The 22,774-nt window shown below is 45.4% G+C and overlaps 2 protein-coding genes across 10 annotated transcripts in view; both read left to right on the forward strand.

The window, feature by feature from the left end:
* OXSR1 (oxidative stress responsive kinase 1) overlaps window positions 1-11,610 on the forward strand; it is a 101,769-nt gene extending 90,159 nt beyond the window's left edge. For 3 of the 5 annotated variants that reach the window (XM_058555185.1, XM_058555210.1, XM_058555220.1), the window contains one exon: window positions 82-2,774. In XM_058555185.1, coding sequence (XP_058411168.1) covers window positions 82-156 — 75 coding nt within the window. In that variant the 3' untranslated portion in view covers window positions 157-2,774. Of the gene's footprint in view, window positions 1-81; window positions 2,775-11,528 lie in introns of those variants that run through there. The other 2 variants (XM_058555202.1, XM_058555195.1) reach the window with 2 other exon arrangements.
* On the forward strand, window positions 10,646-20,839 carry SLC22A13 (solute carrier family 22 member 13). 5 transcript variants are annotated; one of them, XM_058555169.1, is made up of 11 exons: window positions 11,701-11,789; window positions 14,374-14,446; window positions 17,040-17,143; window positions 17,368-17,522; window positions 17,755-17,923; window positions 18,154-18,274; window positions 18,366-18,460; window positions 18,702-18,916; window positions 19,118-19,226; window positions 19,963-20,023; window positions 20,271-20,839. In XM_058555169.1, the coding sequence occupies exons 2-11, from the start codon at window positions 14,417-14,419 to the stop codon at window positions 20,574-20,576; spliced, it is 1,365 nt and encodes a 454-aa protein (XP_058411152.1). In that variant the 5' UTR covers window positions 11,701-11,789; window positions 14,374-14,416; the 3' UTR covers window positions 20,577-20,839. The 5 variants fall into 5 exon arrangements, with proteins under 5 accessions (XP_058411149.1, XP_058411130.1, XP_058411152.1 ...); XM_058555175.1 differs by lacking the exon at window positions 11,701-11,789 and adding an exon at window positions 11,815-13,061; XM_058555147.1 differs by lacking the exon at window positions 14,374-14,446 and having other exon boundaries at window positions 10,649-11,789; window positions 19,808-20,023; window positions 20,271-20,465.
* The last annotated feature ends 1,935 nt before the right edge of the window (window positions 20,840-22,774 follow it).

The following is a 22,774-nucleotide window of genomic DNA, read 5'->3' on the forward strand; positions in this document are numbered from 1 at the left end:
CCGCAATCCCCATATCAGTTTTAATTGCTATCTGCAATTTTGTTTATAAATAGCCAGTTTCTCATTTTGTTTGGTTCTTAGGCATCTGGTGTCGAAGGCTCGGATATTCCTGATGATGGTAAACTAATAGGATTTGCCCAACTCAGCATCAGCTAAACCACAGCCCTGGAAGAGGCGGCCTAAGGAGATTCCACACGTGTGTATCTCTGTTGCTTCTGTTGGCCTAAACCCACTACTGCCAAAGAACCCAGCAACAAACCTCCCAGCTAGGAGCTTTAGAGGTCTTTCTTTATGTTTTTCCTGCCATCATTCCCCGTTTTTCCCACACGGAAAGAAAAGTTGGATCACCAGTGGCCAGCATCCCTTCAAAGAGTTCTGTTAGTAAACTTACTGCACATGTCCCCTATCTTCCTCCATCAGAGAAGTGGCCCATGTGCCTCAAGGCCCAGGAGGGAGATCTGTCAGCTCATCTTGCCTTACTCCAATGATAGCGCTGGGTGGAAAGTAGCAGCTATATTGGGCTTCCTCATCCTGCCTGTTCTCCCACACCTGACAGGATGTGGGCATCTTGGGATATCTCTTTACCACTGAAGTAGCAATTAAAAGTTGATTGTTCAGCTGGAGTCCAGGAGAATTTAATTTAGTGATTGTTTTTTTTTTTTGTTTTTTTTTTTTTTTGTATCTGATGTGAATTCTAGCAACCTTTGTTAGGAAAAAGCACAGCCTCAGATGGAGGCAGCCTAAACTATATTCTTGTTCTGTTCATGATGTTTCTAAGCGTTTTGCTGAAGCTGCTCTCAGGCACCCCTCTTCATTACTCCCTCCAGAAAGGGTTGCTAGCCTTAACTTCAGCTGGTGCAAAACATCTGACTGTAGTCGAACTTCAGCCGTCGGATCCTTCAAAGTGGAACTTTGGACTGTTTTTAGAGAAAACATCAAGTAATGGCTTGTAAAAGTAAATTTTCCCAGCAGTGGTTTTTGAACAGGAAAAATCATAACTCATATCATTGTGGAAGTATTTATTTTCAAATCTTAAAAAATTAAATCGAAGAAAAACTGCTCCTCGATCCTCCCTTGAAAATCAATTTGCCTGGCCTCCAAGTCATGAGGAAATGCAAGGCTGAGATTTCTACAGCAATAAAGGAGACTCACTGGGCCAGACAGGCCTGCCTTCTGCCCCCTCTCCTGCACTGACCCTTCGGAGGGGGTCCACACTTGTGTGTGCTGAACCTGACCCAAGATGGAAAGTGAAACCACACGTGCCGTGACTTTTAGGATTTATGAGTAGACAGTGTTCATTTGATTTTCTACAGAAATAATATAAATTATTCTTTAGGTTTAAAAAAGAGAACTCATAATGCAATATGTGAATAATCAGTGGAGTTGATTTTTTTTTTTCCTACTGTTTCACAGTTAGCCTTTGTCTAACTGGACATAGCCCTAACAAATTTTGTATATGAAAGGGATACTCAATCTGGCCTTAAGACGACAAACAAAGATGGGCTTTGGCCCCGTGGAAAAGGGAGAGTTGTGTCTTAGAGAATCAATCGAGCCTTTTCCAGTATTGTTGGTCTGTGAGTAAGATTGCTTCATCTCGACTTTCTCTTGGAGCATCTCTTAAAGCTTTCCCCACAACTGACTTGTCACAGTTTTTGTTTCATCTGGAGCTTATAGTTTTATTCATGGGTTTTCTTCACTGCCCTGGCTGCAAAGGCATGTTGGGAAAGGGATGGATGAGGGGATGGGTTTGGGATGGGGGTTGGGAACAAAGTAGATTAGAGGAACAGACACCAAAGTCCATGGTCCCAGCAGGATTCATAAAAGGAGGAAGCCTGCTGAGCCTGGAGAGAGAAAAGAAGATTGATCAGCTTGCTGGAAAATATTCAGCTTTTCTTTTTCTTTTTTTTTGGAGGGGGGTGGAGGGAATGAGGATAAGGAGATGGGAATAAGGTATGAAAAAGAGACAGTGCCCCCTGTGGCACAAGACTAATGGCTTACCTTAGAGTCTGTTTTGGTTTCAAACAAGCCCATCATAATCCACTTATTTATGAACCCAAGGGGTGGTGGCATCACTCTATTCTAGCTTTCTATTTGGAGGTGGTCCGGAGCCCAGGCTGGGAGTAAGCAGCAGTTCCCTCTGTTCAGTTTCTCCAGCCAGACATGATGTTTGAACTGCAGTGGGACAGGCATGACAAAAGAAATGGGCTGGGGCTTTCTCTTTCTTTTCAGTTCATTTGTTGCCCTGCTGGGAATTAGGAGTCAGACACCAAGCCCCAGGACAGTGTTATTTCTTCTGCATGATGGATAGTGGACTCCCTTTGCTGACTTGTGCAGTGATGCTGAGAAAATAAGTGAACAGAAACTTCCAGGTGGGACAGCACGTGACCTAGTAAGCAACCACGCTTCTTTCCAGGAGTGGTGGTTCGGGGTGTACCTGTGTCCCTAGGTCCCCGGGATCCCCTGGTCCCTGGGGCAGGGACTAACTTAGCGCGAGGTAACATGTGCCAATGCTATTTGTGAAATGTATGGTCTTTCTAAATGACTAATGGATTTGTTTGGGTTTTTTGCTTAAGTGTTGAACCAAATTCTAGAGCGAGCTGATAACTATTTAATAATCTGGAAGATAGAATAATGGTGTATCAATAAATGGAGGTTTCTCCTTATGACGTACGCTAGATTATGGAAGATGTAAAATATTTGACTCCCCTCCCCTTTTTGACTTTGTATTTTGCTGCATGTTTCCTTCATTTTTAATCAATAAAGAGTAAATTGTCTGTGGTGGTGTAAGGATTTTTTACTTTAGTGGCTCTTGGTGGGGAGCTGTGGGGGGTGGGTCAGGGAGTCACTACTATCTTGAATTTTTCATGCAAATAGAGAAAAGTCAAAATGCACATAAACTAAAAAATGTGTGTATTGATCTACAAATTATCTAAAACAGCTTAAAACCATTGTACAAATGGGGAAACTGGAATCTCAAAAAGAAGAAATAAGAGCTGCCCAAGGAAATTTGATAGGATGGGATATGGAATTCTTTGCATGGATCTTTTCTAACTCTTTGATTCAGCTCATGCTAATGGGCAGAAGAAAGAAGCCAGATTCAAAAGCCCTTAGGAGTCCCTTTTGGAAAGTTAGAGCAGGGCTGAACTTGTCCCCATTTGGTTTTGATATTGAAATGGTGGGGTTTCCCATAAGATTCTAGGCCCATCTGTATTCCTCCACCTGCTGGATAGGTAAACTCCCTGATCATAATTCTTTCCCAGCGGAAGGTGGCCTTTGAGCCAGGACAGGGCGGATTGTGGGTCCTGGTAATTCAGAGCTCAGGTCCTGGAGCCTTGGAGTTGATAGCATCATTATCTCATTGAATTTGCTTTCAAGATAAGCAGGTTGTAAAAGTGGACTCTGACTCTTGTGGGAACAGAGAGGAGGTGTTGGTTACTCAAAAGTAACCATGGTGTATATGGAGGGAAGAGGGTGGGGCAAGAGTAAATACAGCCTCTGAACTTGCCCATTCTCTCTAACAAGGTCAGATCTTATGTAGAGGCCTTATTCCTTAGCTCTATCTCTTCATAGTAGAAATGCTCAATGCAGCAGTTCATGTATTCCTCCTTTGGGTCAGCTCATCTACCCCACATTTTTTGTTTTTGTTTTTAAATAGACTATATTTTAGAGCAGTTTTAGTTTCACAGCAAAATTGAGCAGAAAATACACAGAGTTCCCATAGACACCCTGACCCCATGCATGCACAGCCTCCCCTACTGTCCATCTTCCACGGTACATTTGTTACAATTGATGAACCTACACTGGCACGTTATTATCATTCAAAGTCCATAGTTTACATTGGGGTTCACTCTTGCTGGTGTACGTTCTATGGATTTCGACAAATGTATAATGATATATATCCATCATTATGGTATCATACAGAATAGTTTCAGTGCCCTAAAGTCCTCTGTACTCTGCCTGTTGATCCCTTCCTCCCTCCCCTCTAGTCCCTGGCAACCACTGATCTTTTCAGTGTCTCTATAGTTTTTTGTTTTCCAGAATGTTATATGGTTAGAATCATGCAGTATGTAGCCTTTTCAGAATGGCTTCTTTCATAGTAATATGCATTTAAAGTCTCTCCATGTCTTTTTGTGGCTTGATAGCTCATTTCTTTTTAGCACTGAGTAATATTCCATGTCTAGATATACCACAGTTTATTAATCCATTCACCTACTGGTTGCTTCCAAGTTTTGACAATTATGAATAAAGCTGCAATAAACATCTGTGTGCAGATTTTTGTGTGGATATAAGTTTTCAACTCCTTTGGGTAAATACCAAGGAGCCTGACTGTGGGTTGTATGGTACGAGTATGTCTAGTTTTCTAAGAAGCCACTGACTGTGTTCCAAAGTGGCTGTACCATTTTGCATTCCCACCAGTGGATGAAAGTGCCCGTTGCTCTAGATCCTCGCCAGCATTTGGTGGTGTCAATGTTTTAGATTTTGGCCATTCTAATAGGTGTGTAGTGTTATCTCATTTTAATTTGCAATTCCCTAATGATATGATGTTGAGCATCTTTTCATATGCTTATTTCTCATCTTGTATATATTCTTTAGTGAGGTGTCTGTTTAGGTCTTTTGCCCATTTTTAGTCAGGTGGTTTGTTTTCTTGAGTTCTAAGAGTTCTTTGTATATTTTGGGTAACAGTCCCTTATCAGATATGTCTTTTGCAAATATTTTTTCCCATTCTGTGGCTTGCCTTTGTCATTCTCTTAACAGTGTCTTTCACAGAGCAGAAGGTTTTAATTTTAATGAAGTCCAGCTAATTAATTATTTCTTTCATGGATCATGCCTTTGGTGTTGTATCTAAAAAGTTATTACCCTGCTCAAGGTCATCAAGATTTTCACCTATGCTATCTTCTAAGAGTTGTATAGTTTTGCATTTTACATTGAGATCTGTGATCCATTTGGAGTTAATTTTTGTGAAGAGTATAAGGTCTGTTGTCTAGATTTGTTTTTTCACCTGTGCATGTCCAGTTGTTTCAGCACCATTTGTTGAAAAGCCTGTCTTTGCTCCATTCTGTTACCTTTGCTCTTTTGTCAAAGATCAGTTGAATCTGTGAGTCTATTTCTAGGTTCTCTATTCTCTTCCATTGAACTATTTGTCTCTTCTTTTGCCAGTACCACACTTTCTTGAATACTTTAGCTTTATAGTAAGTCTTGACATCAGGTCTTGTCAGTCTTCCAACTTTGTTCTTCTCCTTCAGTATTATGTTGGCTATTCTGGGTCTTTTGCCTCTTTGTATAAACTTTAGAATCAGTTTGTCAATATCCACAAAATAACTTGTTGGGATTTTGAGTGGAAGTGTGTTGAATCATTGGTCAAGTTGGGAAGAATTGACATCTTGACAGTATTGAGTCTTCCTGTCCATGGATGTAGAATATCTTTCCATTTATTTAGTTCTTCATTGATTTCTTTCATCAGAGTTTTATAGTTTTTCTTGTTTAGATCTTGTACCTATTTTGTTATATTTGTACCTAAGTATTTCATTTTTGGCATGCTAATGTAAATGGTATAGTGTTTTTCATTTCAAATTCACTGTTTCATTGTTGGTATATAGGAAAGTGATTACCTTTTGTATATTAACCTTATATCCTGCAACTTTGTTATAATCACTTACCAGTTCGAGGAGTATTTTTGCTAATTCTTATGGGTTTTCTACATAGATAATCATGTCATCTGCAAAAAAAGATGGTTTTCTTTCTTCCTTCCCAATCTATATACCTTTTATTTCCTTTTCTTCTATTATTGGATTAGCTAGGATCTCCAGTATGATGTTGAAAATCAATGGTGAGACAAGATATCCTTGCCTTGTTCCTGATCTTAGTGGAAAAGCTTCTATTTTTTCAGCAAGTATAGTGTTAGCTATAGGTTTTTTGTAGATGTTCTTTACCACTTGAGGAAGTTACCCTCTATTTCTAGTTTGCTGAGAGTTTTTATCCTGAACGGGCATTAGATTTTGTCAGATGCTTTTTCTGCATCTGATTTTTCTTCTTTAGCCTGTTCTTACGATAGATTACATTAATTGATTTTCAAATGTTGAACCAGCCTTGCATACCTGGGATAAGTCCCACTAGGTTGTGGTATGTAATTTTTTTTTTTTTTTTTGTGAGGAAGATCAGCCCTGAGAACATCCATGCTAATCCTCCTCTTTTTGCTGGGGAAGACCGGCTCTGAGCTAACATCTATTGCCAATCCTCCTCCTTTTTTTCCCCAAAGCCCCAGTAGATAGTTGTATGTCATAGATGCACATCCTTCTAGTTGCTGTATGTGGGACACAGCCTCAGCATGGCCGGAGAAGCGCTGCATCAGTGCGCGCCCGGGATCCGAACCTGGGCCACCAGTAGCAGAGCACGCGCACTTCACTGCTAAGCCACGGAGCTGGCCCTGTAATTCTTTTTATACGTTGTTGAATTCACTTTGCTAGTATTTTGTTGAGAATTTTTGCGTCTTTGTTCATGAGAGATCTTGCTCTCTAGTTTTCTTTTCTTATAATGTCTTTGTCTGATTTTGGTATTAGGGTAATGCTAGCCTCAAAGAAATGAGTATTTCCTCTGCTTCTATCTTCTGGAAGAGATTGTAGAGAATTGGCATAATCCTTAAATGTTTGGTACAATTCATTAGTGAACACATTTGGGCCTGGTGCTTTCTGCTTTGGAAGGTTATTAGTTATTGATTCAACTTTAATTGATGTAGACCTATTCAGATTGTGTATTTCTTCTCATGTGAGTTTTGGTTTGTATCTTTCAAGGAATTGGCCCATTTCATCTAGGTTGTCAAATCTGTGGGCATAGAGTTGTTTATAGTATTCCTTTATTATCCTTTTAATGTCCATGGGGTCTGTAACAATGTCCCCTTTTTCATTTCTGATGTTCGTAATTTTTGTATTCTCTCTCTTTTTCTTAGTTAGCCTGGATAGAAGCTTATCAATTTTATTGATCTTTTCAAAGAGCCAGCTTTTGGTGGTGGTGTTTTCTTTCCATTGTTTTCCTATTTTCGGTTTCACTGATTTCTGCTCTATTTTTTTTTCTTCTGCTTCCTTTGGATTTAATTTGCTCTTTTTCTAGTTTCCTAAGGTGGAAGCTTAGATTATTGATTTTAGATCTTCTTTTCTAATATATATATTTTCTAAAATATATATATATTATACATCTAATATATATATATATATATATATATTCAGTGCTATAAATTTCCCTCGAAGTACTGATTTCACTGCATCCCACAAATTTTGATAAGTTGTATTTTCATTTCATTTTGTTCAAAATATTTTTAAATTTCTCTGGAGGTTTCTCTGTGGACCCATGTGTTATTGAGAAGTGTGTTGTTTAATCTCCAAGTATTCTGAGATTTTCCAACTATCTTCATGTTATTTGTTTCTGGTTTGATTCTGTTGTTGTCTGAGCAGACATTGTATGATTTCTATTCTTTTAAATTTATTAAGGTGTGTTTTATAGCCCAGAATGTGATCTATCTTGGTGAATGTTCTATGTGAGCTTGAGAAGAATGTGTATTCTGCTGTCGTTGGATGAAGTAGTCTATAGATGTGCATTATATCCAGTTGATTGATGGTGCTGTCGAGTTCAACTGTGTCCTTAACTGATTTTCTGCCTGCTTGATTTGTTCATTTTTGTTAGAAGGATGTTGAAGTCTCCAACCATAATAGTGGATTCATCTGTTTCTCCTTGCAGTTCTATCAGTTTTTGCCTCATGTATTTTGATACTCTGTTTTTAGGTGAATACACATTAAGAATTGTTGTCTTCTTGGAGTATTGACCCCCTTATCATTATGTAATGCCCTTCTTTTCCCTCATAACTTTTTTCTTTTTCTTTTTTTTTAAGGAAGATTGGCCCTGAGCTAAACATTTGTTGCCAATCTTCCTCCTTTTTTCTTTTTTTCTCCCCAAAGTCCCAGTAGATAGTTGTATGTCATAGTTGTGCATCCTTCTGGTCGCTGTGTGTGGGATGCTGCCTCAGCATGGCTTGATGAGCGGTACGTAGGTCCGCGCCCAGGATCCGAACCAGCAAACCCCAGGCTGCCAAAGCAGAGCATGCGAACTTAACTGCTACGCCACTGGGCCGGCCCCACTCATAACTTTTCTTGCTCTGAAGTCTGCTCTGTCTGAAATTACTATAGCTACTGTCACTTTCTTTTGGTTAGTGTCAGCATGATACAGCTTTCTCTATCCATTTACTTTTTGTTTTCTTTTTTGGTGGGGAAGATTGGCCCTGAGCTAACATCTTTGCCCATCTTCCCCTACTTTGCATGTGGGACACTGCCACAGCGTGGCTTGATGAGCAGTGTGTAGGTCTGTGCCCGGGATCTGAACCTGCGAACCTCGGGCTGCTGAAGCAGAGCGCACAAACTTAACCACTACGCCACTGGGCCAGCCCCTCTATCCATTTACTTTTAATCTATATGTGTCTTTATATTTAAAGTGAGTTTCTTGTAGACAACACATAGTTGGGTCTTGTTTTTTGATCCACTCTGACGATCTCTTTTACTTGAAATTTAGACCATTAACATTTAAAGTGATTATTAATGTAGTTGGATTAATATCTACCATATTTGTTACTGTTTCTATTCATTCTTCTTGTTCCTTGTTCCTAGTTTAGTCTTTTACTCTTTTTTCTGCTTTTTGTGGTTTTAATTGAGAATTATATATGATTCCATTTTCTCTCTTAGCATGTTAGTTATATTTCTTCTTTTTATTTTTTTTAGCGGTTAAGCTTCCAATATACATTTACAACTAATCCAAGTCCATTTTCAAAGAACATTATACCATTTCATAGGTAGTGCCAGTAGAGTATAATAACAAAATAATCCTAATTCCTCCCTTTTGTCTTTTGTATCATTTGTATCATTGCTGTCATTCATATCACATATGTGGGCAATCCAAGGGTAATGATTACATGTATGTGTATACACACACATATGTGTGTATACACACACATATATGTACCTACATATATGTATATATATGTATGTACCTACATATATGTGTGTGTATACACACACACATATATGTGTGTATATACATATTTGCATAGGTAATCTAATACATTGTTGCTATTATTACTTTGAAGAAACTTATTTGTTAGATCAACTAAGAAAAGGAAAAATAAAAGTTTTTATTTTACCTTCACTTATTCTTTCTCTGATGTTCTTCCTTTCCTTATGTAGTTCTGAGTTTCTGACTCATCTTTTTCCTTCTCTCTGAAGAACTTCTTTTAACATTACTTGCAAGACAGGTCTACGGGCAACAAATTCGTTCAATTTTTGTTTGTCTGAGAAAGTCTATTTCTCCTTCACTTTTAAAGGATAATTTCACAGGATATAGAATTCTAGGTTGGTGTTTTCTTTCTCTCAGCACTTTAAACATTTCATTCCACTCTCTTCTTGCCTGCCTGGTTTCTGAGGAGAAATCGATGTAATTCTTATATTTGCTCCCATATAGATAAGGTGGGGTTTTTCCCTTTCTCTGGCTTCTTTCAAGATTTTGTCTTTATCTTTGGTTTTCTGCACTTTGAACATGATTTGTCTAGGTGTAGTATTTTGGGGGGCATTTATCTGCTTGGTGTTCTCTGAGCTTCCTGGATCTGTGGTTTGGTGTCCAATGTTAATTTGGGGGAAATTCTTAGTCATTGTTGTTTCAAATATTTCTTCTGTTCCTTTCTCTCTTCTCTTTCTGATATTCCCATTATGCCTGTTACACCTTTTGTACTTGTCCCACAATTCTTAGATATTTTTTTCTGGTTTTTTGTGGGGTTTTTTTCCCTCTGCTTTTCAGTTTTGGAAGTTCCTATTGACATATACTCAAGCTCAAGAGATTCTTTGCTCAGCTTTGTCCAGTCTACTGATGAGCCCATGAAAGGCATTCTTCCTTTCTGTTGGACTGTTTTTGATCTGTAGCATTTCTTCATCTTAGAATTTCCATCTCTCTTCTTACATTACCCATCTGTTCTTGCATGTTGTCTACTGTTTCCATTAGTCCTTAGCATATTTATAGTTTTTTTAAGTTCTCTGATAATTCCAACATCCCTGCCATATGTGAGTCTGGTTCTGATGCTTGCCATGTCTCTTCAAACTGTGTTTTTGCCTTTTAGTATGCCTTGTAATTTTTTGTTGAAAGCCAAACGTGATGTACTGGGTAAAAGGAATTCCAGTAAATAGGCTTTTAGTGATACGGTGGTAAGGTGTGGGCAAAGGGGAAGCGTTCTATAGTCCTATGACTCAGTGTTTTAGTGAGCATGTGTCTCAGCTGTGAACTTCACAAGTGCTTCTCAGTCTCCTCCCACCTCTTTAAGTGGGAGAGGATGGCTAGAGGGGGCTATAGTTGGGTGTTTTCTGCCCCCAGGTGATTTAGGGTCTGATAAAACCCCAACAAGTTAGGCTCTGGTAAAATAGTTTCTTTTGAGGGCAGGCCTTGGTGAGAAGAACAGAATGCTTTTACATATTTGAAAATGGTTACTTTTCATTAACCCCTGCTGGAAGCAGGGGATTTTTCTAATATTCACCATGAGAACCTGGTAGAACTCCTCCAGGTAAAACTCATAAGTGTAGGGACCCCCCCCCCCCCCACTTTGGAGTTTTTAACTCAGACTTATCCACACTGAGCCTCCAGCAATTTGTCAGTTACAGTTCAGGTTTTCCTACTCTGATACTGGTTCCTGCGGAAGTTTCTGTTTGTGGATTTCTTCAGTAAGTTATAATTCTCGGTATTTACTTGTCTCTCTCTCCAATTTGAGGGATAGCAGTTTGCCCTGTGGCCTCACTTCTCTGACGGATCTAAGAAGAGTTGTTGATTTTTCAATTTGTTTAGCTTTTTACTTATTAGAACAGAATGACAGGGCCGGCCCCATGGCTTAGTGGTTAGGTGCGCACACTCTGCTGCTGGTGGCAGATCCGGTTTGGATCCCGGGCGCGCACTGACGCACCACTTCTCCGGCCATGCTGAGGCCGCGTCCCACATACAGCAACTAGAAGGCTGTGCAACTATGACATACAACTATCTACTGGGGCTTCGGGGGAAAAAAATAAATAAATAAATAAAAATTAAAAAAAAAAAAAAAGAACAGAATGACAGCTTCCAAGTCCCTTACATACTGGACCAGAAACCAAAAGTCCTACCCCCAGTTTTTATTTACTAGAATCATTTATTCTCAAATTTGGAAGAGATTTGAGACACCGTCTAGTGCATCCCTATAGGCAATGTTTGAGGAATACCTTCCCCTCTCCCTACCACACTCGCAAACATTAAGGCTGGATTAAACATTAATGCAGCTGTCACCACTGCCCAGAGGAGTAGATGCCCAGAGCCAAGATGCAGAGTTGTCTGGTGGTCCCAGGCTGAGGAAGTGGTGACCAGTAGACATGGCTCACTTTGGCCAGGTCCTGGCTGAAATAGGTGACTTTGGTCGCTTCCAGATACAGCTGCTGATACTGCTGTGTATCCCCAACTTCCTGAATGCCTTCTACCTGTTTGCCCAGGTCTTCATGGTCCTGGATGAGACCCATTACTGTTCAGTGGCCTGGGTCAAGAACCACACTTTCAACCTGAGTGCTGCTGAGCAGCTGTCACTGAGCGTGCCTCTGGATGCTGAAGGTAACCCCGAGAGCTGCCTCATGTTCCAGCCACCCGCTGACAATGCCAGCCTGGAGGACATCCTCAGCCACCGCTTCAATGAGACACAGCCTTGCGAGGCAGGCTGGGACTATCCTGAAAACAGGGCCCCATCCCTAAAGAACGAGGTAGGGCGGCCTTTTTGCCTGTCTGTCTGCCATTTTGGGTCTGTCAGTTCCTCTGCCTGGCCCTCTGCCCTCAGTCACTGATGTTGCTGCCTCTGTATCTACCCTTGTGCCCCCATGCCTGACTGGTTGACCATTGGTATGCCTGTTTTTCTTTCTGCCAGTCACCCTGTTTTTCTCTTTGTCCTCTGCCTATTGGCCTATTTACCTCTCTATCTATTTTCTCTCTGGTCTATCTGCCCATCTGTCCATTCGTCTCTGCCTATCCTTTTATCTGTCCCTCTGCCTGTCTGCCCAGTTGTCTGCCTTTCTTCCTTTCCCTTCCTGTTTTCCTGTATGTGCTTTTCTCTCTCTCCAGTGCTCCCATCTGTCTGTCCATTTGCCTTTGTCTTTCAGTCCTCCCCTGCACGTCTGCCTGCTCACCTATCTTCCCATGTTTTGCTAAATCTCTTATGCTATCGCTTTCCCTGTCCACTCTTCTGCCTTCCTGCTTGCTTGACCCGGGCTTTCTACCTTTCAGCCTCTAGATCTCTGCCTGCCTGCCTCTGGGATGCCGGAGGACACCCATGACTCTAGGACTTGTTCTATAGATAACTGAGCATTTGCTCTTGCAAAATTCATTCTCTTAGCAGGCACCCAGGCAGATAAACAGAAAGATTCCCGCTCCAGCCACTTCAGAGCAAGAAGGACCCTCTGAAAGCATCTAGGCCCATTCTGTTGCTTCCCAGATCGTAGAATTGAGGCACAGGGTGGAGAGAAGACTTGGCCAGGGCAACATAATGAGTTGATCATCCGTTGGGACTCCCACTTGGGGCTGCTGCTGCCCAGTGAACGGGCCATCCCTGCAGGAACAGGAGAGAGCGCAATAGTCCAGAAACCTGAGAGGCAGGCATTGTTCGGAGGATCTGTGCAACTCGCACTGTTATGGTGGCAAATCCTGAGCCTTTGTGGAGAGGGCAATCTGGAGTCCAGAGATTAAATATTCACTTTTTTTCCCCCTATGGGTAAAAAGGTATTTATTTTTTTAGAGGCTTTCGAGGACAATGTTTTAACCAAAGGCAAACATTCACTTTTTAATACGTAACCATTAACCTGTCCCCAGAACCCTGGCAGCCTGAGGATATGTCCTGCCTGTCTTCCTCCTGGCCCTCCACCACATTCTACCCCAGGGGGGAGTAGGTTGCTGTGAACTCTCCCAGCCTCTGGATCTAGCCCAGCCTAGCCCAGTGTGACCCTCCTTGGCTTCTCTATCATCTCCGCAGCATCACTCCCCTGGTAGGTTCCAGCCTTTGTTGGTCCTCAGATGCTGTGTGTATGCCCACCTGGCCAAATATCATCGTCCTTAAAGCCCACGCAAACTTCCAGATTCCTCAGAGCCAACTCTAACCCTTGTTCACAGCCTGTGCTGGACTGTCCGCAGAATTTTATTCAGCCAAAGCCCCCTGAGTATAAACTATGCAGGGAACAGTCAGAGGAGGGAGACACCCTGTTCCCCTTCTCCAAGGACCCCAGATGGTCAGGGGAAGATCTGGGCTCCTTGCAGAGGAAGAAAGGGCTGCATGGGCCCCGAGGCTAGAATTCACTTCCTCCTGGAGAGGGAATGGGCAGGCAACATCCTGAAGGAGTTGGTATGTGAGTTGAGCACCAAGGTACCAGAAGAATCTTGATAGAGAAAAGGGAAAAGGCTTTGTAGACAGAGAATAGCAAAAGCAAGGCCCGGCAGCAGGAAGCAGGCGATATGTCTGGGGAGCAGCAGGAATTTGTTGCGCCTGGAATAGTGGTGGGCAGGGGTATAGGAATTGAATGGGATGTTCTCAAGGAGTGGGGTCCTCTCTCTTTATCATCAATCATCAACCTAGACTGTGCTGGCACTGGGGTTGGGCCTTGGACCTCTTGCCCTTCTTTGACATGCTCCCTCCCACTCCACCCTTGCAAGGACTGTGACTCTCAAGGCAACATGCACCTTTAGTACTTTGGTGCACCTTTGGTATCGTGCACCACATGATAACCCCAAGCTCTGTTCCAGAGTGAGCTACCTTGGTGTGAGATCTCCTCCTCTGTTTCCCGTTGATGAGGAGGGGCTCTGCCACACTGACTCAGAAGACCCTCTCTGAGCTCCATCCCAAGTTTCCTTATTATAACCAGCAGCTTCATATTCAAACTGAAATACAAACAATCCTAATTTGAGAAGAAAAGAGCACGTTTCCTTATGGGCTGTGTGCTCTTGAAGGGCAGAATACATTTCTCCTTCTCAACCCACCTGTCCAACATTTCCTGGGTGCCCATCCTTGGTAAAAGAAAAAATGACTCCCAGCCGTGTCCACATGAACCCCTGAATAGGGAGGGAAATAGCCCATCAATGAAGAGCAACAACAGTGTGGTCTGTCCTGGGACCAAAGAAGGGGCGCGATTGAGAGGGAAGGGGAAGCAGAGAGAATAGCCATTTCTAGGGTCTGGAGGCATGAAAATGCCTGGTGTGTATGAGGAATGCAAACATAAAAAAGAGGTTGGGAAAGAGGCAAGAGCCAATTCTTAAAGGGTCTTAGATACTGTGCTGAGGAATTTGGTCTCTAATGCTTTCTCCTAGAGACCAAAGGAAGCCATTGACGATTTTGGAACTGAGGAGGGAGATGTCATGGGGTGTGCTCCAAGAAATGGAGGTGGGATTCTCTGGGCCTCTGGGGGCATTAGGGCTGGGGAGGTTGATGACTGGTGTCCCAAGTTGCAGCCCTCTTCATCTTGGTTCCATCTGCAACATGATACCACCATATGAGCTTGGGTACACCTTGGCACCTCTCCAAGCCTCAGTTTCTGTTGCTACACAACAGATAAGTGGGAAAGATAAGCCTTCCTGGAGTTAGAATAATGATTTAATGAGATAAGGGGCATATAAACTACAGAGAGGTAGTGAATGGTTGCCACTGAGCAGGGGTGCCAACCTTGGAAGACTCCCATGGCTTGGCACCCATGCCTTCAGAACACTACAGCCCCTTGTGTCTGAGATGGCTATGTCACCAGCTATGAGCTTCATGAGCACAGGGGCCAGTGAACCCTGAGCTGAGCTAACATTTACTGAGAGCTTTCTGTGTCACAGCCACAGTGCTAAGCAGGTTACATGTGTTAATTCCTTTAATCCTGTTGGGTGATACTATGTAGTATATTTTATCCCCATTTTGTACATGGGAAACCAAGACACCAACAGACTGGCTGACAGACTCAAAGTCACACAGAGTCACTCAATTCTGACTCCAGAGGCTGACAGCAGCAGGCTTTTATTTATTTATTTATTTTTATTTTTATTTTTATGAGGAAGACCAGCCCTGAGCTAACATCCGATGCCAATCCTCCTCTTTTTTTTTTTTTTTTTTTTTTTGCTGAGGAAGACTGGCCCTGGGCTAACATCCATGCCTGTCTTCCTCTACTCTATATGGGACGCCACCACAGCATGGCTTAACAAGCGGTGCGTCGGTGCGTGCCTGGGATCCGAACCGGCAAACCCCGGACCACCGCAGCTGAGCGCACGCACTTAATCACTTGCGCCACCGGGCCGGCCCCAGCAGGCTTTTATTTATTATTATTTATTTTAAATAGCTCTAATAACAAAGGCAATCTGCGGTTGCTAAACAAAAACGAAACAGGATAGAACTGGATGAAACAAGTTCAAGTCCCCTGTCCTGCTCCACTTCATTCCCAGGGGCAATCAGTTAACCATTTGACACATATGGAAAGTTCTTAAAAATTAACAGTTGTCCTTGAGAACAGAAGTCTGAGCACGATGGTATCTCCTGGATTGATTAATTTCTTGCTAAGGGTTATTTAACTGATGGTGATTGGTTAGTTGGCTAGCTGTAGGTATTAGTTCATTTATTCATTCAGCAAACAGTCTCTTAGCTTTCACTCAGTTTCAGTCTATCTGGGACAATAGAGATGTCTGAACTCCGCTGCTATCCAGCTGTGGGACCTAGGCTTAGCTGCTTAACCTCCCCTCCCTTAGGGGAATCTAATAATAAGTCAAGGATTCTTGTCAGAATTATATGAGATAATGCGTATAAAGCATTTAGCATAATACCCAACACAGAGTAAGCCGTCAAAAGGCATTAGTCACTGTTGTGAAGCTATCTCCACGAGCTCTGAGGAGAGCTCACGTATCATGTTCCCCCCACAAACTTTTGTGTATGGAGCTGAGCTGTGTGCAGGGGGCAGAGAACTCCGAGAGGCCCACAAAACCAGTGGGGGTCAGAGTGAGTCACATGTACTTATTGTATGTGTGCATGCAGTAGACATGTGTACAGAGTTATATGGACACGCATATTTTCTCCACCTGGTTTCCCAGTCTGTCTGTCAGGTTCTCTCTGTGAGGCTCCAGGTGGGTTGCCCCCGCCTGCCACCCTGTGTGTGTGCGCGAGCATTTGCATGTTCTTCCATCCTAATCTCCTTCCTCCAGGGGTGTGTGTGGGCCCCTTAGGTTTCTGATTGCCTGTGAATGATGAGAGTTTCAGGGGGATTTTGCAGCCAAGTGGGAAAACTTCGAAAGGCCCAAGTGGGTCACAGCGGGGCCCTGGCTGAGGGGAACAGGCCCCATTTGTCAGGAAGCAGCAATTAGTGATCCATCAGAGGTTCCTAAACTTTGCATCCTTAGTGTGTCAATAATTTTCCATGGCATTTCCAGGCCAAAAGAAATATGGAATTGTTTTTTGTATTAAGTAAATTAGGTCCAAACAACTTAAACTATTTATGTCCTAAGAACTTATTAGCTGTTTACAAAAATAATACACATAAAGTGAAAGAAAATACTTTTATTTCATTCTTAAATAAATACCATTACTAATAGGATTATATGCCTATTGGGAACTGCACAACTTCGCAATGCTTGAACACTGGCATCTTCAATTTCTGTTCCACGTTGATTCTTACATGGTGCTTGCTTTATCACAGCAACTGCCAAAAACATAACTTCACATAGATATGATGTCACTGAAAGGAAAGTAGCATGATATCCTGTTGAAACTGAACTATCCTGAGCTAGCAGTAGTTTGTGTAATATCAGACAGATGTTGAGTGTTGCTATATTTTCCTTTAAAATTTTAAATATCATGCTGTGACCCATGAGTTCACTCTGGTGCCCTGGGTGCCTTGGCACACAGTTTGGGAACCATGGGCATCTCCCCTGAGAGGTTTGTAGTGGGTGGGCTAGACGACAAAGGACTTGCCCTCAGCTGCCCTTAGACTGACCTCTGCCTATGTCTGCCTCAGTTCAACCTGGTTTGTGATCGGAGGCATCTGAGCGATACCTTGCAATCAATCTTCATGGCTGGGCTCCTCGTTGGGGCTTTCATCTTTGGGCCCCTCTGTGACTGGTAAGAACCTTGACCAGCTCACCCCTCACCTAGCATGCTTTTAGGCTCCTGGCACAGGGCTGAGTCTCCCCCCTGTGCTCCTCACACTGGTCTCCAGGATAAGGCCCTGTTCCCCCCACTCTCAAATGTATCCTCCCTCAGAGAGCCCAGGGCAGGGCTGGGTCTCCCTTACTTCCTTCCCCTCAGAGAGATTCCCTCCTGGACCCGCCCCTTTGTTACCCCAGGATTGGCCGCAAGGTCACCATCCTGGTGCAGCTGCTCTTCTTCGCCATCTTCGGCCTGAGCACAGCCTTTGTGCCCACCTTTACGCTCTACGTCATCCTGCGCTTTGCTGTAGCTACTGCCGTCGCTGGATTTACCTTTAGCAATGTCACCCTGAGTGAGTGTCTGGGCCCTGAAGCCTTCAACCACAGGGCGAGGCCTTGGGGTCTGGGCTGGCCACATTCTCAGACTGCCTCTCGGGGCCTTGTCAGGGCCCTACACCTGGAGTGGTCACACCGGTGCTCCCTGTGCTGGGACTGAGGCCCCAACCCTGACAGGGTGGCATCTAGGGAATGACAGGGAGTGAGAGGGCGGGGTCTGGCCCTGTCTCAGCCTCTCTGTTCACACAGTGACAGAGTGGGTGGGGCCCTCGTGGAGGACTCGCACCATGGTCCTGGGCCAGTGCGCCTTCTCCGTCGGGCAGATGGTGCTAGCAGGACTCGCCTATGGCATCTGTAACTGGAGGATCCTGCAGATTGCCGGCACTTCACCTGTGTTGTTGCTCTTCTTCTACTACTGGTGAGGAGATACCTCCCAGGAGCAATCCACCCCTAGGTTAGATGTGCTGCCGTTGCGTTGGAGTGCAGCACTCATGGTCACCTCATGGGACACTCAGAGACACGTCCGGGAGAGGAAGCCTGCAGGTAGTTGGGGTTCAGTGTGCACTGGAACAGCCAGGAAGGCTCCTAGGGAAGTGAGAAGGCTCCAGGACTTCATGCCCCAAGGTCACAGCCATTCCTGACCCACAGGGTTCTACCAGAGTCGGCACGGTGTCTCCTGACCCGGGGGAGGGTAGAGGAGGCTAAAACACTGATCCAGAAGGCGGCCACGGTCAACAAGCGGAAACTCTCCCCAGAGCTCCTGAGCCAGGTACTTCCAGTAGGCTGGGTCCAGCCCTGCCCCTGAATCTGACCCACACAGACCTTGCTGCCTGGACCCTCACTCCACATCTTCCTCCCAGCTGGTCCCAGAAAAGACAGGCCCCTCAGGGAATGCCCTGGATCTGTTCAGATACCCCCAGCTCCGGAAGATGACCCTGATTCTCTTCTTAGTCTGGTGAGTGCGCCAGGGCCCATGCCCCTTCCTTAGGCTGCAGCCAAAGGGCTGCCACTTCCCTGGTGTGTGTCAGTGGGATGTGGGTTGGTGGCTCTCTGGCTGGGATGGGCTGTGTGGGAATGACTGGGTCTCTCCTTGGCTGTGCTACTGTCTCCTGTTGTGACTTCTGGCTAAGGCAGGCTCTCCCTCTGAAAGTGATGGTGTCACCCAGCAGTGACAGGGACTCTTGGGCACTTTGTAGGTTTGTAGACAGTCTGGGGTACTTCGGCCTGGGCCTCAAAGTAGGAGACTTTGGCCTGGACATCTACCTGACGCAGCTAATCTTCGGAGCAGTTGAGATTCCTGCCCGCTGCTCCAGCATCTTCATGATGCAGTGGTTCGGCCGCAAGTGGAGCCAGATGGGAACTCTGATTCTGGGTGGCCTCATGTGTATTGCCATCATTTTCGTCCCAGCAGGTACCAGGGCTTGCTTTCCCCCACCTCCACCCACCCCCATTCCCCTGCTGCCAGAGGCCCATTGCTTCCCTTTCAGGAGGGAGGGCTTCCCTGGGGTTCAAGTGCAGAAGGGGTGAGCAGTTTGGGTAGACAGGGCAGGGAGCAGGGCCCAGGTGATGGGGCTGTCCACCCTTTGTGTGGCTGACCAGCATCTTCCACCAGATCTGCCTGTGGTGGTCACTGTGCTGGCCGTGGTGGGGAAGTTTGCCACAGCTGCTGCATTTACCGTCTCCTACGTGTACTCTGCTGAGCTCTTCCCCACCATCATCCGGTAAGGGCTGCTGATGCAACGCCTTCTCCTCTGCTCCTGAGACCCTAATGTTGGCCACCCCTCCTCTGTCCTCACCACCATTCCACAAATAGCTTATGGGGCTGGCTCTGGGGCAGGAGTGCTGGATGGGGTCCAGGGCAACTAGAAATCTAGTTCTAGCCCTCAAGTTGTCCCCGGGCTGGTAGAAGACAGATACAGAAGTAGACCATGCCCTGGCTTTGTCAGAATTGGCATAGGGAGTAAGTCTAAGATGAATGGCTCAGAAGAAGAACACTCAGGTGGGGGTAGAGGGTGGTAAGGAGGTGCAGCCTTTGACCTGAGACTTGCTAGGCCAGCAGGAGTGTAGCAGGCAGACAGAGAGGCCTGGAGGTGGGAGAAGCGTGACACACAGTTGGACTACAAGTAATTCAGTGTGCAGCAGCAGAGATCTGGAAGCCAGGGTGGGCTGGGTGAGCCTGGAAACCCTGCAGGACTGTGGAGCCATATGAGGGGTCTGGGCTGTCCCAAGGAAGTGTGCTGAGGTGGAGCTGGAGCTCGGAATTGAGACCGAGTCTGCTCAGTTTGTGCTGGCTTTCCCCCAGGCAGACGGGCATGGGGCTGGTGGGCATCTTCTCGAGGATCGGGGGCATCCTCACACCACTCGTGATCCTGCTGGGTGACTACCAGGAGGCCGTCCCTATGATCATCTACGGCAGCCTCCCCATTGTGGTAGGCTTACTCTGTTTCCTGCTGCCAGAGACACATGGCCAGGCCCTGAAGGACACCATCGAGGACCTGGAGCAAGGGCCCCACCCACGGTGAGCTGCTTGCTTTCTCTGAAGCCCAGGTCCTGGGCCTCATATCAGTGGCCCCTATCCCAGAAGCCCAGGCCTCTACCTCACCATTTGTCCATTGTTGTTTAGAGGCCAATAGGGGGCCCTCAGGAACCACAGACATCTGACCAGCTTTGGGTTAGATTCCCCCTAATTTGGGGAGGGGATGGTGAGGGACACTGCCATGGGACCAATTCCTGGTCAGTCAGTGACAGCCTTCTGCTCCCTCCAGGTCTCTGAAGTCAGAACCCTCAGAAAAGGACACGGAGGCCTCTGGAAGAACTTCCAGCCAAGGAGTGGCCTTTGTGAGCAACACGTACTTCTGATTGTGTCTCCAAGAGCCAAACCAGCAGCAGCAGGGAGCTGCCTCAATTTTACCCTGAAAATAGTTGGGACCTGTGAGCAAGACCATCCTTATGGATGGAGGCAGCACCGTGACCTGCCCCAGCACCAGCACCTGCTTCTGTGCCCAATCCCAGAAGCATCATTACCTTCCTCATCCCCAGATCCCCACCCTCAATACCCTGTTCTGGTTTAGAGTCTTGGGCTCATCTGCTCTCTGATAGCCTTGTAGGGGTATGGCTCCCCTGACCCCCTCAATCTGGGGTCCCTCTGCCCTCAAAACACAGTCAAGCTTTGGTGGTTACCAGAGGGGAAGGGGGCAGGGGGGAGGGCGAAAGGGATAATTCGGCACATGTGTGTGGTGATGGGTTGTAATTAGTATTTGGGTGGTGAACATGATGTAATCTATGCAGAAATAGAAGTATAATGATGTACACCTGAAATTTATACAATTTTATAAACCAATGTTACTTCAATAAATAAAAAATTTTAAAAAAATGAAGTCCAAAAAACCACAGTCAAGCCCAGAACAGAACAGCTAAGTAGGGACTTTCCAAGTATGAGGGGGTAGGTGGAGAAAAAATTTGAAGTTGTGGATTCTATCCAGGCAAATGGATGAAAAGGCTGTGGATGAGGAGAAGGTTGTGGTTCCTTCTGGTGGCTGGACCAGGCCCCTCTGGCTAAGGTGGGAGCCCCGACATTTGATCCTGCTGAGAGAAGCTCTATGTCCAGTCACAATCAAAGCTTCCGTCTTGCATTCACTTCAAAGATCCTCCAGCCTCCTGCTTCCAACTCAGCTCACTCCTAACCTGTGTGGCTTTTAGAACGGATGATTTTGTAAGTCCCTTTACACTAATCCTCAAGGATTCTAATCTTGGATGCCCTGGCTGGGTGTGAAGGGCAAAGGACTCTAGCAGTCTGCCTCCAAGGTCCAAGGAGATAGGAAAGGAGTGCCACCCCCCACCCCACCTAACATCCCCAGATTACTGCCAGGCACAGAGCACCCCTGGGTTTTACCTCCCTCGTGGACCCACTCACGCACTCATCTGTCGGGGCGGCCCTGTGTGCCCCGCCCTGGCCTGCTGCAGCGTGGGAACAGTCTGGACCCAGAGATGCACAATTCGTCTGCAGCTATTAAACTGCTCCCCAGAACCTCGGGAGAATGCCATGGATGAAGAGGAGAGGACACTGTGGTGTTAAACAAGGCAGCTGACCCAGCTTGTGAGGCTTGGAAGGGCTCCCTGAGGAGGGACATTTAGGGAGGGAACTGCAGCTCAGATGAAAAGAAGGCAGGCAGAGGATGCAGACACACTTTTGGGGGTGAAGACTAGCAATGGGCAGGTGCTGCAGCTGGATGGATTTCTGGGAACTTGAGGAAGCAGACCCAGCTGGGACTTGTAAGGCCATGTCCTTAATTTTGAACTCTGTTCTGAGGGCGAGAAAAGCCACTGATTTTGTTTTTTCTTTAAGCAAGGAAGTAGTCCAATAAGATTGGTATTTTTAAAATCGCTATCTGAAGAAGGTGTTGGAAGAGGACAAAAGTAGAAGCAGAGAAACCAGGCAGGGCATCATTACAGCAATGAAATTAGTTGCAAACATTTATTACCTCGTTTCATCCTCACAACATTCCGATGATGAGATGGGGTGATGGCAGTGGAACTGGGAGGAGACGAAGACACTTTGGTTGGTGTTCCCCTGGCCTGGGCTCTGGGCAAGAGCTTAGCTTCTCAGTTTCCTTTGGTTCTCCCTAGGAGAAGCTCCCTGGCGCTCGGCCCAGTGCCCAGCCTCCTTGGGGAGGCCTCTGAGATTAAGACCACTAGACTGCACACCTTGTGTTCACTATGTCAATGTCCAAAGCCTAAGGCCCCCACACATCCCCAGCCATCTCCTCTACGTCGACACTGTCCCCATGACTCAAGCCTCACTGATCTGGCCCCATCCTCGCTCAGTTCCACCCACGGTCTCAACCCTGTGTCTCTGGAACTGCTGCTCCAAATCCAGCAGAAGCCCAGTGTCCTCAGCCCTTCACAGAAGGGTACTCCATCTCCTGCCTCTTTCTCTGCTCACGCATTCTCTCACAGCCTGGGAGCTGGGGTGAGAGCCTCTTTGCTCCCCATTGCTGCTGCTCAACCATTACGGCTCTTCCACCTGTAAAAATCTCCTCTTGTAGGGGCCGGCCCGGTGGCGTAGTGGTTGTGTTCACGTGCTCCGCTTTGGCGGACCAGGGGTCGCAGGTTTGGATTCTGGGCATGGACCTACACACCACTCATCAAGCCATGCTGTGGCAGAATCCCACATACAGAATGGAGGAAGATTAGCACAGATGTTAGCTCAGGGACAATCTTCCTAACAAAAAAAAAGAAAAAAAAAAAAAAAACTCTTCTTGTAGAAACC

This window comes from Diceros bicornis, chromosome 2 (genome assembly GCF_020826845.1).
Source record: "Diceros bicornis minor isolate mBicDic1 chromosome 2, mDicBic1.mat.cur, whole genome shotgun sequence".
Taxonomy (NCBI): domain Eukaryota; kingdom Metazoa; phylum Chordata; class Mammalia; order Perissodactyla; family Rhinocerotidae; genus Diceros; species Diceros bicornis.

What these genes read in the sequence shown, in the direction of transcription:
- SLC22A13 (XM_058555147.1), top strand. Translation starts at nt 11,412, where the DNA reads ATGGCTCACTTTGGCCAGGTCCTGGCTGAAATAGGTGACTTTGGTCGC. An exon ending in CCCCATCCCTAAAGAACGAG is followed by an intron (nt 11,790 to 17,039) that starts GTAGGGCGGCCT and finishes TGTCTGCCTCAG; the next exon opens with TTCAACCTGGTTTGTGATCG. An exon ending in CATCATTTTCGTCCCAGCAG is followed by an intron (nt 18,917 to 19,117) that starts GTACCAGGGCTT and finishes ATCTTCCACCAG; the next exon opens with ATCTGCCTGTGGTGGTCACT.